Source organism: Taudactylus pleione, unplaced genomic scaffold (genome assembly GCF_031769625.1).
Source record: "Taudactylus pleione unplaced genomic scaffold, aTauple2 ptg000066l, whole genome shotgun sequence".
Lineage (NCBI taxonomy): Eukaryota > Metazoa > Chordata > Amphibia > Anura > Myobatrachidae > Taudactylus > Taudactylus pleione.
This window is the reverse complement of record NW_028284468.1, coordinates 7652840-7670045: the sequence shown is the minus strand read 5'-3', so window position 1 is coordinate 7670045 and position 17206 is coordinate 7652840. Positions and strand designations below refer to the sequence as shown.

At 45.4% G+C, this 17206-nt stretch overlaps 1 protein-coding gene across 1 annotated transcript; it reads left to right on the top strand.

Annotated features, from left to right (window-relative positions):
- Positions 1-2291: 2291 nt before the first annotated feature.
- Positions 2292-16595, top strand: AQP12B (aquaporin 12B). The gene is made up of 3 exons (XM_088466626.1): positions 2292-2898; positions 5406-5522; positions 15346-16595. The coding sequence occupies exons 1-3, from the start codon at positions 2292-2294 to the stop codon at positions 15564-15566; spliced, it is 945 nt and encodes a 314-aa protein (XP_088322752.1). The 3' UTR covers positions 15567-16595.
- Positions 16596-17206: the final 611 nt, after the last annotated feature.

Here is a 17206-nt window from a genome sequence, read left to right as displayed (position 1 = left end):
TGTAAACTAATGCGGGATGATTTTTAACACGATTTTGGCATTTTCTACAGGTTGGTCAGACCAATCGTTTGCAATAGTTGTATTTTGAGTCTTCTGCGACCCCGATGCGCGTCCCCGCCGTCTAGTTGGTGTACTCGCCGTCATCTATCAGATGGTTTTGCAGAGAGATATCAACTGATCGTGTGCGATGTGATACACTTCTATGCATCGTATCCTATGATCTTCAATCGTACACCATTTGACCCACATCTTATGAAGAATTTCAAGGGAAATCGTACAACTGATCTTACCAACTTTGAATCTCTCTGTGTACCTTGTTACACTTGTGAACCATTTTCTGTTCATTTAATTTGTCAGATATACCGTGGTGGATTACAGGACTGTGATCCTATTCTCAAATTTAAATGTAGTGGAATAAGAAATCTCTATTGTCTATTTGTTTTTTGCTTTAATTTTTTTTTTCTCGAGGTCAAATTAAAGGTAGATTAAGGTTTGACGTACAAAACCAGCATTTTCAGTAAAGGTTTGAGGACTATTATATCAGCCAACCAGCTCCTGTCATTTTTCAAATGCAGCCTGTGAGAGATGGCAGTTAGGAGCTGATTGGCTGGTAATTTATCTCCCCTAAATCTCTCGCAACATTCTCTCTCCAAGCTTTCATAAGTTTCCGCCTATAACCTTTTACACTTGAAATGCATATCAGAAATAGAAGTTTGTTAATTCCCTACTTTCCTGAAAGTAAAAATGTAGCTTTCTTCAAAGCAAATAACACTGCACAACAATAAAAATGTTCCCGATGTGAAAATAGTTACTTCTAATTGATTTCAGCATGCAAAGAATGAATATGACATTTAAAACTCTGTTAGCTCTGAGTTCTGAGATATAGCCCATTTATGATGATGTAGGGGTATTCCTAGTGAAGTGGGCAGAATGGAGAGAATCTTACCAGCAATCTGTGTTCCGCGTAGAGAGGGTGGGGCCTAATGACCCAATTAAATCAGTTTTGTCCCCTCCCCTATTCAAATATATGCGATTCACAGGATTACCCACACAAGATAAGTGTGGTGCACTGAGTGACAAGCATAGTGAGCGATTCCACCAAGACATTTCAGCAATGGAACAAAGATATCAGGGTAGGTGATCACTACTGTTGGACAGTGACAAGAGATGCCCCAGAAGAGGAGTACAAGCGACAAGCAAAGAGAAACCACCCGCATGAATAGGCCACTATATTAGATAGTACTTTCGTATGATGTATGTTTGTTTCGTTTTGTGTTCTTTGTGATTGATTGAATTAAAACAACTGTTATTTATTTTCTATCAAGAAAATATCAGATTATTTTAAAATAGCTTTTCACTATGACTATATTACTAATGTACATACAGTATAGTGCAAGTGTAGCTCAAAAAATAGAGCTAGTAAAAACATTCTGAAATCATTTTAGTTTTTAGAAAGGAAAAAAATGAAAAGTATTAATTTGTTGTACAGTGTAATTATATGTGAAAATGTTACAATTTTACAAATTGGGGCAAGATCTGAAACTTTAAGGACATAGGATAAGTAAAGTATTTATGGTTAGGTTTAGATTAGGACTTATGCTAGGACAATGTATTTAGACTATCTCCCATTTGTAATGGGCCTTGATTTGTTGGTCCCTTCTATACAGTCTCTAGATTTAAAGCAGCAATTAAAGTGCGTACACATTATACAATTTTCAGGCCGGCCTGCCAGATTTTGGGTAGTTAGCCTGAGAATTGTAGCACCAGGGCCCGACACTCTGTCAATAACACGGTCACCGACTTAGCATGTACTGCTTGAAATTTAAGAGCTATATCGACCGAAACGTGCAGGACCAGCAAATCCGAGTGTAATACATTTGGGACTATAACATTGAGTCTGGTACATATTTAACTTGTATGTCTTAACTGTTACGTTTCATTTAAAGGCAAAAGTTTCCAAGACAGCCACGGGACTAAGATAAAAGCTCTCCAATCCAGAATCCATTACTAGGCACTCTGTAGTGGTGGGCCCAGGGCCGATTGCCTTTTATAGAACAACCCTGTACATGTTAATAGGAATGAGAACAACCTAACCCTAAAGTGACATTTAAAAATGTTTGCTGTGTAGTAATTAAGGCAAACAGTATAATACTGTCTCACACAGCTGGAGGGATTCCCAGCTGTGCCCTTGACATTGCTGGTTGAAGATTGGGCCACGTTTACCTAGATTAACAGTGTATAAGTGTAGACTTGCAGCCAGCCTTTCCTTCCTTCTGCAGCATCTGACCACCATGGCTGGCCTGAACATCCTGGTGGCTTTCTTTGTCTCAGTGGTTGCCCTGTCTCAGCTAATCCGCTGGATAACAAAGAAATTGCTCCCTGCCAGGATTTACAGATGCACCATCAGTGAGCTGGTCAGTTCTTTGCAGCTGTGTGCCTGCTATATGGAACTCCGCATGCTTGTGGAGATAGGCATGTGGGGGGGTGGTTTTGGTCCTGACGTGGTCTCCACTCTGCTCTTCGTACTGTTTCTAGCTCATGGTTTCACCTTTGATGGGGCATCTGCCAACACGGCAGTATCCCTACAGGAGTTCCTGCTCAAAGATTGTCCTTTTATAGAAACCATAATTAAACTAGCATCTCAGTTTGCCGGCATGGAGGCTGCCAAGTTCTTGACCAAACAATATTGGATGTTGGAGCTGACCGAATTCCATACAATCCAATGGATGATGTCACAAGACTGCAGTTCTTCCCTGCAAACCACCCCTGCTCAGGGCATCTTTGTGGAGACATTGTGTGCCTTCTGCTATCATCTACTGCTGCTCCGCCTCCAAAACACAAGATTATTGTACAAGGTGCCTACAACTGCCCTTACTGTCGCTTTACTGGCATATGCAGGTGAGTAGCCCTTATCTCTCTGTATTAGCCTAATATTGCTAGTGTTCAGTTAATAAAGCTTATTAGCATTCTAGTTTGCAAAGCTTTCCCTAAATATATATATTAAAAAAAATGAGTCTACAAGAAGGACAGACCAGAGACAAGGGTCAGGTTCTTATAGCACCCATAGGAAACAATATGTCTGTGGACAAGGTAGGTGCAGTGTGTGTTGGGGGTTTGTGTATGATAGCTGTTATTAATGGTGTGCTGAGCTGATGTCAAGCATATTTGTACTGGGACCCAAATGTCTGCCAATATTTAAGCACAATTTGGGAATAGCTGCTGAAAATAGTCACACTTACCTGCATGTACATTCAGAGCTACACCGCACAGTTTGGGGCAGGGTGTTCATGACCATTCCAAGAACTAATTCACATATATAAGTAATAAGCACTCTAGTCCCTTATTTCTATGTTTATAATGTTCTGTGTGAGCAGACGCTTCCTAGAGAGCCTGCATCTACATGGAGTTAAAATGGATTTGTGTTCTTCAGCTCCCTGGGCATCTTAGGTTTGTCAGTGGCAGGAGCTGGACGTGTCCTGGATGATTGCTGCTGCAGCCATTCTTACAATGTAGTTTGATATGTGGACTAACAGGGACCACTGAGACTTTGGGCATTAACCTAGGTGCAGGGGAAGCAGTGGCACACCCTCGTATACAGTACTATGTTGGGTGCGTGGTTATGCGTATTAAGCGCCTACAGAGGCCCGATTAATCTGTACCCAAGTACCCCATTTGGTGCCCCTAGGGCTGACTGGTTAGACTAATCAGGAATTCCCAGATTGTTTAGTGCACATGGCTTTTCTACTTCAGTGTCTGTGTAGTGTTCACAGCCAATCCTAGGGATCGTTAGTGTGAAGGACGGCGAGAGGTCTCCTTAATGTACTCCCTCAAGTTACAGCATCAACCGGCCATGTTTAAGTTACTGTACAGCTCTATTATTTTACCTCATCTACTTATTGCTGTCAGCTGAGGTAACCTGAGGCTGTTCTTATCTGCACCAAAAAAACATTGTCATATTGCTGTTTGTAAAGTAGTATTGCTATTATTGGTTAGGTATAATGTGCCAACATATTACACAGACAGCACAGCACAGTACATTGAGGGGGATCAGATTATAATGACATGAAATAGAAGGTAAAGTTGAACTTGCAATCTATGAGGTGTGGGGAACTCGGAATAACGAGTAGCTGGACAGGAAAGTATGGTATTAACAATATATTGTTGTGACTGACTCACTTTATTGTTATTATGGTTCATATAGCGCCACTATGCAGCGCTGTAAAGAGAAAAATTGTCCTTCGCTTCAGTTCCTGTCCCATTGGAGCTTATAGACCACACACACAACGCACTAGGATACTTTTTTTTTTCATCAGCCAATTAACCTACCAGTATGTTTTTCTGGAATGCAGGATGAAACCGGAGCACCTGAAGGAAACTCATGCAAACACAGGGAGAACATACACGCTCCACACAGATAGGTTCTTGTTCCGATTCAAACTCAACCTCTGGTTTTACTTGCTGTAACCAACTCTAAATGGCCTCTTGTTTTCTGTACTGTGTATTTCAAGTTTTACACTGTAGCCTAATGTCTATGATGGCGCACAGCTCAGTGCAGTGAGGAATATTGGACCACATGAAACCAAGAAAAGTATTCCATAATGGGGCACTGTAATAAGTCATTATTATTAAACAAAACATTATTTATTATTCTTAAAACAATAATTCAATATCCATAATAATCTTGTGAAATGTAAAACAGTGACGAGAGGAAGGGTGCATTTAATTCCGATAAATGTTAAACAACAAATATAGTATGTTCTTGTAAATATAGTATATTTTATGACTTTGAGCTTTGTATGAAATCATAAATTTTCACACGTTTGCCTTGTTTTATGTTCTGCGTATGATTATTACGGATAGAGACTTTAAGGTTTTAATCATATTAAAGTACTATTATAAGTAAGTGGCTTATTAGAGTGCCCCGATTATAGAATGCCTTTCTTTGTTCTATCTAGTGTGTTGAACTTCTAGAGAGCCCCAACCAGATAGACTTACTAAATTACTGAAATCAAATTAAAATGCTAATGGATGTAAATCAATAAGAGATTCATCACTGAATCTATCCTGTGCAAATTACAGAAATGTTCCTAGTGGTATTAATATTGCTTCTGCTCACACAGGATCACATAATAAATCCATTGGTACAAAATAAAAAGACGACTTGCGGAAGTGTTGCATTGCACACAGCTTGTGTAGCATTTTCCATGTATCTTTACCCGACCTTCACACCTGGTACCAGTGTATGCGTTATGCTAGGCTGAATGTTGTGCGGTGCAACCCTAACTGAATGGTCACAATTCTGCATTCAGCTGTATCTTGCACCCAGATTCCATGCCTCCAGCATATGTAGGGGATGGGCGCACCTTTATACCCTTCTTGAGCATTAATCTTGTTCCTCTTCTCAGGGGAGCCATACACAGGAGCATACTTCAACCCAGTTCTAGCATACAACCTGACGTTTGACTGCTCCGGGAGCACACTGCAGGAATATGTTATTGTTTACATCGGTGGCTCATTAGCTGGTGAGTAGGTGAACCTATGTACTAATGTATAGATCAAACAGTCATTTACCAATGTAAGCCCAGCACGACCACAGAGCACACAAACATGAATTATATTTAAGAACCACTTTATAATTCCCCCTCTCATTAATTTCTTTGGAGCTTGTCTGCAATCTGTTTCTCCAATAAAGAAAATATGAATAAGAAATGAGCATAAACTCTTTTCTGCTCACCCTTAATCGGTGCTGCTGTGGACTGAGACTATGATTATACGTTATGATGATACCTCAGAGAATGTGAATATATTCGGTACTTCCTCATCTTTGCGGCCCCCTGCTGGAGGCGCTGGTTACATTACTTACGTATCTTTACTAGTCAGCGAAGATATGTAAGTAGCGTAAACATGAGGAAATACCATTCGGACCCTTGCGGGCTCGCTTCACTCGCCACACTGCGGGCACGGTGGCTCGCTTCGCTCACCACAAGGATATATTCCCCCTCCATGCCCACTTGGATGGTAGTTAATGACCTTGGACACTGGCTGATCTTTACGCTACTTGCGTATCTTCACTGACTGGATAAGATACGTAAATAGCGTAACCAGCGCCTCCAGCAGGGGCCGCAAAGATGAGGAAGTACCATATATTCTACACTAGTGATCGTACACCACCCATTCTCATACCTCTCTATCCATCCTTCATTGGTTTTTAATGGGGAAAGTAGATCCCTGATAAATTTTAATTACAAAATATAATAATAAGAAACTGCATACCGTATCATACAGTACTTAAGTCCAAACACACTACTTACCTTACACCACAAATACTACTGGCCTATGCAAGGACCTACCTCAGTGTACCTGGTAGATACAGGCCAAGGAGAGTATGTTTTTCATGAAGAAGTTGTACACGTCAATACACTCTACAGACACATGCACTTTGGCAGAAATGTAAGTGGACCAGCACAAATTGAGACTAAAGGAAATTCTTGCCCTGTGCCTCTGACATTTTGTACTTTTAGTATGAGTTCTGGTTAATTTTGTGGGTCTTATAAGTCAGTGAGACATACGCTTTAATTTGTGGTGTTTAAACTGGTTTTCTCCTTCATCCATAGGGGACACTGGAGGCATCAAGACAGTGGGGTATAAACTGTGCTGAGTGGAGCTGGCACTTTAATTTTTTTTGAAGTGTGACTAGCTCCGCCCCCTCTACAAGCCCAGTCTAAAGGAGCATACACACTAGACGATATGCTCCCTGAGCGATATCATCTAGTGTGTCCCTGGCAGGGTGTGCTCAATGTCGCTCATGACATTGATCACACCCGATGAACGATATCATTAATGGGGATGTAGTCAGGAAGCCGACGGTCTAAATGCCGACCGCCGGCTTCGTGACTGTCAAATCCCAGCAAATTACTAATGACAGGCGTTGAAATCCCAACGCCTGTCATTAAACCTACATCGGGAGACCGACGCCCAGGCATATCGAACGAAGGTAAGCCAGGCACGAACAGCCACGGGGGAGGGAGGGTCAGGTTTTAGGACCCCCAGGGAGACTTAGGTTTAGGCTAGGGGAAGGGGGAGTTAGGGTTAGTCACCCCCCCCTGGGGGAGACTTAGGTCTAGGCTGCGGGGAGGGGGGGTTTAGGGTTAGGCACCCCTAAAGGAGGGTTAGGGTAGGGAATTAGGTTAGTGATACTCACCTAATTAGCAGTGGGGATCTTCACCTATGGAGGGCTTCCGTTGTCGGGACTTGAACCGCCGGCCACGCGGTAATACCTACTACACCCCATTAACGATATCTTTCAGCAACGGGCTCTCTCCCCCATTCCAACATGCAGCCATGTTGGACCATCATCTTCCCGTGGTTTCAGAGGTCGGGGCAGACCTTCAGCAACAACAATCTCTGCTCTGCAGGAGGTTAAGTCCACTACGATGTCCAGTGCATGATGGGCTTCCCTCTCACCTGGGGGACCCCAGAGTGGGAGCGCGTCTTCTGGACTAAGGAAAAGTATGGACGGAAACTTGTACGGACACTTGGGTCTGGGATCTCATTATATACGCTCGACTTTCAGTTTCAACCTCCACCTTGATTTTTTTACCACAGGTTTACCATTTTCCAACGACAGGAGTGTCGTTCTAAAAGAAGCAATAGACAAGCTTCTATCAAAGAGAGTGGTGGTCCCAGTTCCCATACATCAGACTGGAAAGGGTTTTTACTCCACTCTTTTCGTGGTTCCAAAGCCCGACGGCTCGGTCAGACCTATTCTGAACTTGAAGGATCTCAATCGATACCTAAAGATTTTCAAGTTCAAGTCCCTTTAGTCAGTGATTGCGGGATTGGAGGAGGGCGAATTCATGGTATCTCTAGATATCAAGGACGCCTACTTTCACATCCCTATCTGGCCTCCTCACCAGGCGTTTCTGAGATTCGCGGTTCGGATTCACATTTCCAGTTTTAGGCTTTAACCTTCGGCTTATCATCAACCCCCAGGGTATTCACAAAGGTCATGGCTGTGATGATGAGTCTCCTTCGGAAACAAGGGATCACTATTATCCCTTACCTGGACGATCTACTGTTGAAGGTACATTCCAGGGACCAATTACTGCAGAACATCACAGTGACACACAACCTTCTCATTCGTCATGGATGGATCCTGAATTTCCCGAAGTCTCATCTGCAACCGACGCAGAGGTGGCATTTTCTGGGAATGATCATGGACACATTATCTCAGTGTGTGTTCCTCCCTCAGGAAAAGGTAACTTCCATTCAGGAGATGGTGAGAACGATCCTTCGTCTTCGTCAGGTTTCGGTGCATGTGTGCATCCGACTCCTGGGGAAGATGGTGGCGGCCTTCGAGGCCATTCCTTAAGGTCGTTTTTACTGCAGGACTCTTCTTCGGAGTGTGGGATTGGACTCTCCTCACCGCAGACGTTAGTCTGAGAGGCTGGAGAGCTGTGATTCAAGAACATCACTTCCAGGGCCGCTGGACATCACAGGAAGCAGGTCGGCCGATAAACATATTAGAACTAAGAGCAGTCTTCTATACTATCCAGTAGATTACCTGTTGCGGGGCCGAGCAGTCAGGGTCCAGTCGGACCACGCCACGACAGTGGCATACATAAACAGACAAGGCGGCACCAGAAGTCGAGCGGCTATGAAGGAAGTAAGCTGGAAGGGCAATTTCAGCAATCTTCATTCCGGGCACCGAAAATTGGGAGGCAGACTATCCCAGCCGGCAGGAGGTGCATCCCGGGGAATGGTCACTACATCCTCAAGTTTTTCACCAGCTGGTCCAACGGTGGGGTCTTCCGCATGTCGACCTCTTGGCATCCAGACAAAATCATCATCTGCCTCTCTACTGCTTTCGGATGAGAGACCCGCAGGCTGTGGCAGTGGCCGCACTGTCAGCACCGTAGCAGTGCCATTTTGTATATCTGTTCACTCTTCTCCCTCGAATCGTACAACGCATCAAGAGGGAGAAGGCCAAGGTTCTATTGATAGCTCCGGATTGGCCTTGGTATTCCAACATTAAACTTCTGCTGATCAACGATCCGTGGCCCCTACCACTGAGAGTGGCTACGTTTGACGGCGTGGCTGTTGATAAGGCCATCTTAAGACGTAAAGGGATTCCATCTAGGGTAATCCCTACTATACTCAGAGCCCGAAAGGAAGTTACTTCAAAGCATTACCACCATATTTGAAGGCTTATATTTCATTGTGTGAACATAGAGGATCTCCGCCTACAGAATTTCTACTTTTTCTGCAAACAGGTCTCTCAGCGGGTCTACGTTTGGGTTCTCTGAAAGTCCAAATTGCAGCTCTCACGGTTTTCTTCCAAAAGAAATTGGCCTTGATACCGTATGTGCAGACTTTTCTGCAAGGTGTACTTCGGTTAGAGCAACCCTTTGTTACTCCTACAGCCCCGTGTGACTTGGATCTAGTCCTTTCCTTCTTACAGTCCTCCCTGTTCGAAGCTTTGGAGTCTGTGGAGTTAAAATACCTGTCGTGGAAGGTTACACTTCTTCTTGCACTGGCATCAGCTAGGAAAATGTCAGAACTGGGTGCTCTAGCCTGTTGTCCTTCATTCTTGATATTTCATGAGGATAGAGCGGAACTCCGTACCAGAATAGATTATCTTCCTAAGGTAGTTTTGGCTTTCCACCTTCGTCAAAATCCTTAGATGTTGTCAGGGCTTTTCGAATATATGTGGAGAGGACTGCAGCCATACGTAAAATGGACACTATTTGTTTTGTATGATGCTGGGTGGCCACTTGGTCGGGCCGGCATACGTTTGTTAATTTCTACAGATTCGACATGTTCGCGGCCACTACAGTGCAGTTTGGCCGGTCTGTTTTGCAGGGTTCGGAGCACTCTTCCGCCCTTGATGGGAGCTCTGGGATGTCCCCACTGTCTTGATGCCTGCAGTGTCCCCTATGGATGAAGGAGAAAACAGGATTTTGGTGCGGGCCACGCTTCTTCTGAGGTCTCCAGGCGGCCATTTTCTATGTGCAGCAGCAGAGCTCCGGAGATGGCAGTGAGACCAGTCCCCCTGCGTCCCTCACCATCAGGTCAGTGTACACAGCGCTGTAGCCTTCCCAGACACTGAATCTGGGCAGTTGAATGCAGTGACATAGTGCAGTATATTATATGACATGTTTATGTATATATGTATATATCTGCATTGTATGTGACTTATGCTAGTGTTTGACTGTCTGTACTTTATTCTCACACCTGTCAGTGTATATATATCCCTTTTCTTTGTCTGCCCTAATACAGCTGTACTTAGGGTGGTTCTGAGACCTCACATTTATATACTTGTTAATATTTGTGAGGTTTGTCACATACTGTTGCGTGCTGCACGTTGCCATATTTTAGATGGAACTGTGTGTTGCATACGCTGAAAATGGGTCCCTGCAGCTAATTTTTGGCATCAGTCAGGATCAGTATAGTGCTGCTTGATATTTCCGCCAAGAGGGTTGGTCAGATATGTCTGACCAGGAGATAGAGCACGATACTGCACCCATTTTTACTATCCTGCAAGTCATGTGCTGCAGGTGTTAGTGCGGAGGATTTAACTCATAAAGGGTTCTGTATGTGGCGTCATCTGGTGCCGGCCTCTTTCACGACCCCCTTGGGCGGTTTGTTTTCTCGGGATCCTCTCAATTGCGGATCGCCGGGCAGGCCCCATTGTTGTACCTCACTTGGGGGTACTTCACCATACTGCCCTTTTCATCTCAGGGTATCTTGCAGTTTCTTGCACTCTTCCCCTGTGACACAGACTACCGCTCCCTGCAGGGGTTTTTCACAGTATATGAATTCCCCCTGGTGCCACAATAGTCTGTCATTCCCCTTGCAGGGATTACCACAACAGCCACCCTGGGTGGATGTCGTTTTCTACGAAACGCAAATTGGCGTGGTTGACGCCCTGTGGTTACTTCCCAGTTGGCTCTGTCGTGAACTGGATACTGTTTTGGGCTCTTTCCCTCTTACACGGGGGGAAGCCTATTTCAGGTATTATTATCCCTGCTTTAGGGCTGGTAGCAGGTCCATTCTGGTTAGAGTGAATGTTGACCTGCACTTGTATCATGCACCCTCAGTCTAACATGCCTTCGGGTTCCCTGTTGCTGACTAGCGGGTGGATCACATGGCGGGACTCTGGCTGTTGCCAGATACGAGGTATTACAACAGCGTTTGGCCTCCTGTCCCAAATTCCCTGAGGGTCATCACGAGCCCCTCCTGGGGTGGATGGGCGTGTTACTCGTCTGATTACAGACGTTACTACACCTCCCATTCCTGTGTGGTCGGATTCTTCGGATCCGTACGTGGTAATTCTGCCTGAAATCAGTATACTCGCTTTCAGGGGTTGTTACCCATCCTACCATGGCTATAGCATGGTTGGTTAATACTATTGCATACTGGGCTGATGCATTTGTAACGTTTTTTCCCCTCCAACACGTCTGGGCTTCATATGTATTTGGTCGCTCACGTAATATATGCAGTTGTCATAGGTGGAAATGCCTATATTGGATACCAGTCTCCTAACTTTCAGAGTTCCGGCTGCGACTGTATCCTCCGTAATACCCTATGGCTGCTCTCTGGGAATGCAGAGGTGCAGATACCATCTATAGGGTAGATCTTGTTTGGTCCTGACCTTGACAAGATTGTAGTAACATTGGCAGTAGTACTAACGACAAGTTTACTGCCTTCAGCTATGCCCACTACAAAGCCTCAGACTAAGTCTGTTAAGTCTTTTTGTCCTCTGGGTCAGCCTAAAGGTCTGTTTCTTCATAGACTGTCGGCCTCTACAAGGGCCGACATATCCAGTACCGAGCAGGCCTGGACTGCCAGCCGATCCTGCTTCTGAACCTACGGATATATCTTCAGCCTGACGAGACAGGCCTACCACTGGGAGATGGCGATTTTCTCAGTTCGCCCGGTACTAGTGTCAAGTTGCCGCGGCTACGTGGGTAGGAGGGTACGCCCTCTCTTTGCTCAGGCGGCCTCTTTACATGTGAGGGTACGCGGGCCCTTATTCAGACCCGAACAGGGCCTTACAAATCCAGACAGCTATACAGTTGTTGCGGTAAGCAGAGCTAATTAGACCATTCCCACTATCTCAGCGTGGGACTGGTTGTTCTGCTTTCTTTCTGGTGTGGTGGCTGAATGGTCCTCTTTGGCCTATTCTCTGTCTCTATTCCCTGAACCAGTTCCTAAAGCTACCTGGGCTCAGGAGGCAATCCCTATGCTCCATCATACGATGTGTGGAACCTGGGGACTTTTATGGTATCACTGGATATACAGGACGCGTGCCTACGGGTACTTACAGAGACCTTTCATCAGCATGGACTGAGGTTTGCTGTATCACAGCAACACTTACAATTTTTCGGGCTCTGCCTATTGGGACTGTCCTCAGCCCCACAGGGGTTTACCAGCGTTTTGGATTTTCTGACAGTTCTCCTGTTCAGTATATCCCAATGCTCCTGTACCTGGACGGCCTCCTGCTCTTAGCGGGATCACCGGGGTACTTTACAGCCAGGTCAGGATGACCGTGGCTTCTTCAGGGTGCAGACGTTTAATCAACAAGGAAAAAGTCCTCCCTGCATCCCTCTCTGGGTATTCTTCATCTAGGAGCCCTGCTGGATTCTCAGAATCTGAGAATTCTTCTGACGTAAGACGGAATCTCCACTCTTCCATTAGGAGTACATGGTGTCTACGCTGTCGACATATGTCTTTACACTCTGGGATGCATAGTCAAATATTCAGTGTCTGCCTTTGGAAGGGTGGAATGGGCTCAGTTCTATTCCAGGCCTTTCCGTAATTGGCTCATCTCCGGATGCAACAAGTTTTTTATGTCGGATCACTGTTCAAACGATGATGCTCTCTCCGGAGGCAAGTCGGTCCCTGTCCGGGTGGCTATGGCCATCTCGTCCAGGGTATTCTTTGCTATGGACAGTGTCTGGTTCGCATCTATTTCAGTGCAGTTGGACGTTTGTCGATTCCACCCTGTCAATTAACTTGTTGGAACTTTAGCCTGTCTTGGGCCTTCACTCTGGCATAACTCTTGTTTCCCGGTGAACCTAAAAAGGTTCAGTCCAAAAGGACAGTGGCTTCCTTTTTAGCAACACTGTTCGTTGGGTGGCAATGACAGGTATGTCACACATTCGGACATAGTCCGAGGGTCTCCTCCCGACCATCTCGGCAGCGTTCATTTCAGGAGTCCTCAGCCGTCACGACGTGTATCCCGGGGACTAGTCTCTTCCCCAAGAGAGGTTTCATCTCCTGGTGAGGGGGGGGGGGGGCCCTACTGAGGTGACCCTCATGGCCTTCTGACTTTATCACACTATGGTGTTACAGTCCAACTCTGGGGATTCTGAAGCAACCTTCAGTGACTCTTTGTCGGTGAAGTGGTCCTTCCACTTTGTGTACCTGTGTTCTCCGGTCTCCCTTCTTCCTCGAGGTCTTTGGAAGTGTTTCAATCGAGACGGAGATGCTTTCCTGCTGGTGGCTCCTGATTGCCCCAGATGTCAGGGGTACTTGGATTTTCGGAGTCTCTCCATCGATACTCCATTCCTGATGCTTCACTGCCCAGACCTGTTGTCTCAGGGTCCTGGGGTTTGTCTTGGACCTGGGTCGTTTGTCTTTGACTGCGTCCCTACAGTGGTCTTACGGCTTCCCTGGCTTTGTCATCGTTGGAATTATTAGAGCACATAGATCAGCTTTTGCTGGGACCTACCACAAACTGTGGCAGCAATAACTCTTATGGTATTGTACCTGTCGATACGATCCTCCGGTGTCCAGGATTTCCAGATATTCTGGCATTCCTTCCGGCTGGCTTGGGTTTCTCCCTCAGCCTGGCCTTCCTGACAGTGCGGATCTCTACACTGTAAGTATGGTTAAGATATGGAATTGCTCCATTCTGGTATCCAGTTCATCCTTTGGAGTGTTTCCTGGATTATGCCTCCGTTTGTCCTCCCTAGGGACTCCTTGGGAGTTAGTAGTGGTTCTTCGTTCCCTCCGGGGACAGTCAATGGAACCGCTGGTTGTGATAGCCATTACATGGTCTATTGCTTAGGCTCTCTCTTTCTCTCAGGGTGTTTATATCAACCAGAGTGTCTGAATTGGGAGCGTTCTCATGTGGCGCCCTCTTCTGGAGGGCATCATGTCAGGGTGTGAGTTGCTCTCGCCTTGTGTTTCTTCTTAAAGTGGTTTTTAGGCTCCATATTATTCTGGAATTTATGGTACGTCCATTCAGTCCCCAGTCTTTGGATTTATGTGATCCCTTCAAGTTCCTTACGGAAATCGGACTCCTTATTGGTGGTCTGCGATTTCTGGTTTTCACAGGAAAGGATGGCCGGCCTATAACCAAATATTGGCTGGATGGCCTCGTATGTCTTCCTCAGGGGCCTACCCATGGGTAGGCCTTTCTGTTGTTGAGGCTTGTTTTTTCTCGGGCCATGTAACCCTCGTGGGCGGCTCGCTGTGGCGCCTCGGCTGTTTTGCCTTACTAGGTGGCCACGTGGTCTTCTGTCCACACCTTTTTAAGGTTCTAGGCATTGGTTTCCATTGCCTCTCAGGATGCTTCCTTTTTGGCGATGGATTCTCCTCTCAGCACAGGAGCGTCTCCACCCTTGGTTGAACTGCTTTGGGACATCCCCAAGGTCAACCCTGTGGACCCCCTATGGACCCTGAAGTAGAAAACAAGAGATATGTTAAGAACTTACCTTTGTTATCTCTGTTTCTACGAAGTCCATAGGGTCCACAGGGCGCCCGCCCTGACGCACCTGGCTTCCTATGGGCTGTGTGGCTGGTCACCGGTTTTCCGTCTCCCATTTCTGTGAGTATGGTTATTGAGTGTTTCCAGTTTTCTTTTTCTCTCCTCCTCCGGCCTTTGGCTACTTACAAACTGAGGTGCCTCTGGCTTGGGGGTGTGGTTATAGGGAGAGTGGACCCAGTGCATCCTGGGAGCTAAAAACTTTAACTGCGTGGTGCCCGGCTTTGGTTCCCAACCTATACCCCAAGGTCAACCCTGTGGACCCTATGGACTTCGTAGAAACAGAGATAACAAAGGTAAGTTCTTACCATATCTCTTGTTATCGTTAAGTACCAAAATCCTGTTTTCTATTGCCGCTTATTACAGAGATAGAAAACCACCTATTGCCATAATTTACCAGACAGGTTGGCCAGGCGTGGCTTAGGACATCCATGCCAGGGAAATTATATGGCCCTTTTCTCAGATCGTTAATAAAACTGTGAGCTATGGCTCTACCCGTAGTTCTCTAGCTCTACCAACACTCCTGAAGAGGATTATCTTTGATATTGACACTGTGTTTATTTCTTTCCAAGGTATGGTGCTGGCTCTCTTCCTGTATCTGGGAAACATCCCACGACTCTTTCAGAAGAACCTACTGTATAGCCAAAAGAGCAAATTTAGAACCCCCAAATCAAAGACCGTTCAACCGAAAGCTTCAAGTAATGCTCCATCATCACCGAAGGGGACAGAGAAAAAATCTGAGACTAGACAGCGGAAAACAGACAATGTGCCATCCAAAGGCAAGAGTAGCTGATCCTGACATAGACACGTGTTTCACCTATAGGTGTATAGGAACATATATCCATTAGATATTTAGAATGAATTTCCGCCTTGAATGTGTGGGTGATTTCTCCAGAAAAAACCTGGTAATGCTGGACTACAGCAAGCAGAGCCTAAAATAGTTGGCAATATCTTTGCAATATTAGTAGTATATTTCTCTTGTCTTTGGCAGTGAAAATTGTCATTTCTTTGAGCCTGGTTTCCAATGTCAGTTTTTGTTCACTGCTGAAATCTAAATTTTACAGCTGCTATCTCAAGCACAGTTCATGTGGGTTCAGATATAAACACCACACTAGGGGGGGGAGATTTATCAAATCGTGGAGAAAGATAAAGGGGTATATTTACTAAAGTGCAGGGTTTTAAGTGGAGTTGCCCATAGCAACCAATCAGATTCTAGCTATTATCTCCAAGAAGGTGCTAGGTAAATAAGTAGAATCTGGTTGCTTTGGGCAACAACTCCACTTCTAAAAACCCACACTTTTATTGGGACTTTTATTGGGACTTTGGGGTATATTTACGAAAGTGTGGGTTTTTAGAAGTGGAGTTGTTGCCCATAGCAACCAATCAGATTATACTACTTTATCTAGCACCTTCTAGAACAGTGGTCTGGGGACAGGGGTAAATTACCCCACATGGGGTAAAAATTAAATTCCTGGGGGTAATGGACGGACAGCCGGGAATTTATATGAATCATTCTATAATCTAGAATGATTCATATGCATGCCCCGCTGTGCCGCAGGGAGGCTCTAAGCCGGATGCCCACTGAGATGTTATTACCAGCGGGAGCCCGGCTCCTTCCCTGCAGCACCGCGTTAGCCGGAGGCTTGAGTTCTCTTCTGAACTCCAGCTTCCGGCTCTCTCCATGTGCACTATGACGTCATGACATCTCTGCCATAGTTCCGAGGAGCAGCCAGACGGACAGGATGGCGGCGGATGCAGGAGCAGGGATTAAGGTAAGTGTTTTTTGGTTTTTTTTTGTACAAGCGGCACTACAGGGGCATTATGTGGGGGCACTACTATGGGGGCATTATGTGGGGGCACTACTATATGATTTCCTTCCTTTCAAATCAAGGGGTAACGTGGGCGTATCTAAATATATTTTGGGGTAAAAGGTAAAAAAATTCCCTGACCCCTGTTCTAGAAGATAATAGCTAGAATCTGGTTGCTTTGGACAACAACTCCACTTCTAAAAACTCACACTTTGGTTGGGACTTTGGGGTATATTTTCTAAAGTGCAGGTTTTTAGAAGTGGAGTTGTTGCCCATAGTAACCAAGCAGATTCTTGCTATTATCTTCTAGAACAGGCCAATCTGTGTCTCTCCAGCTGTTGTGAAATTACAGGTCCCAACAGGACCGTAGCTAGGGCATCGGAGGGCAGGGGGCGCTGTTCAGTGGCGTTTATAATCAATTTTCTGTTTATAATCATTCTCACTTGTAGTTTCCTTTTCTTTGACTCTTTGCATCTGCTGGCCGACCATATCTCCTCTGTAGATGACTCCCCCCTCAATGTGGCCACCTCCCCAAGCACCTTCATTCATATCCTCCTTTATTTAGCACATACATTTTACAGTAATATCATACTTGGGACTCGGACCCACCACTGATATGTACTGC

Coding starts and splice junctions, on each gene's coding strand:
- AQP12B (XM_088466626.1), top strand. CDS start 2,292: ATGGCTGGCCTGAACATCCTGGTGGCTTTCTTTGTCTCAGTGGTTGCC. Junction 2,899..5,405: donor CGCTTTACTGGCATATGCAG/GTGAGTAGCCCT, acceptor TCCTCTTCTCAG/GGGAGCCATACACAGGAGCA. Junction 5,523..15,345: donor CATCGGTGGCTCATTAGCTG/GTGAGTAGGTGA, acceptor TTTCTTTCCAAG/GTATGGTGCTGGCTCTCTTC.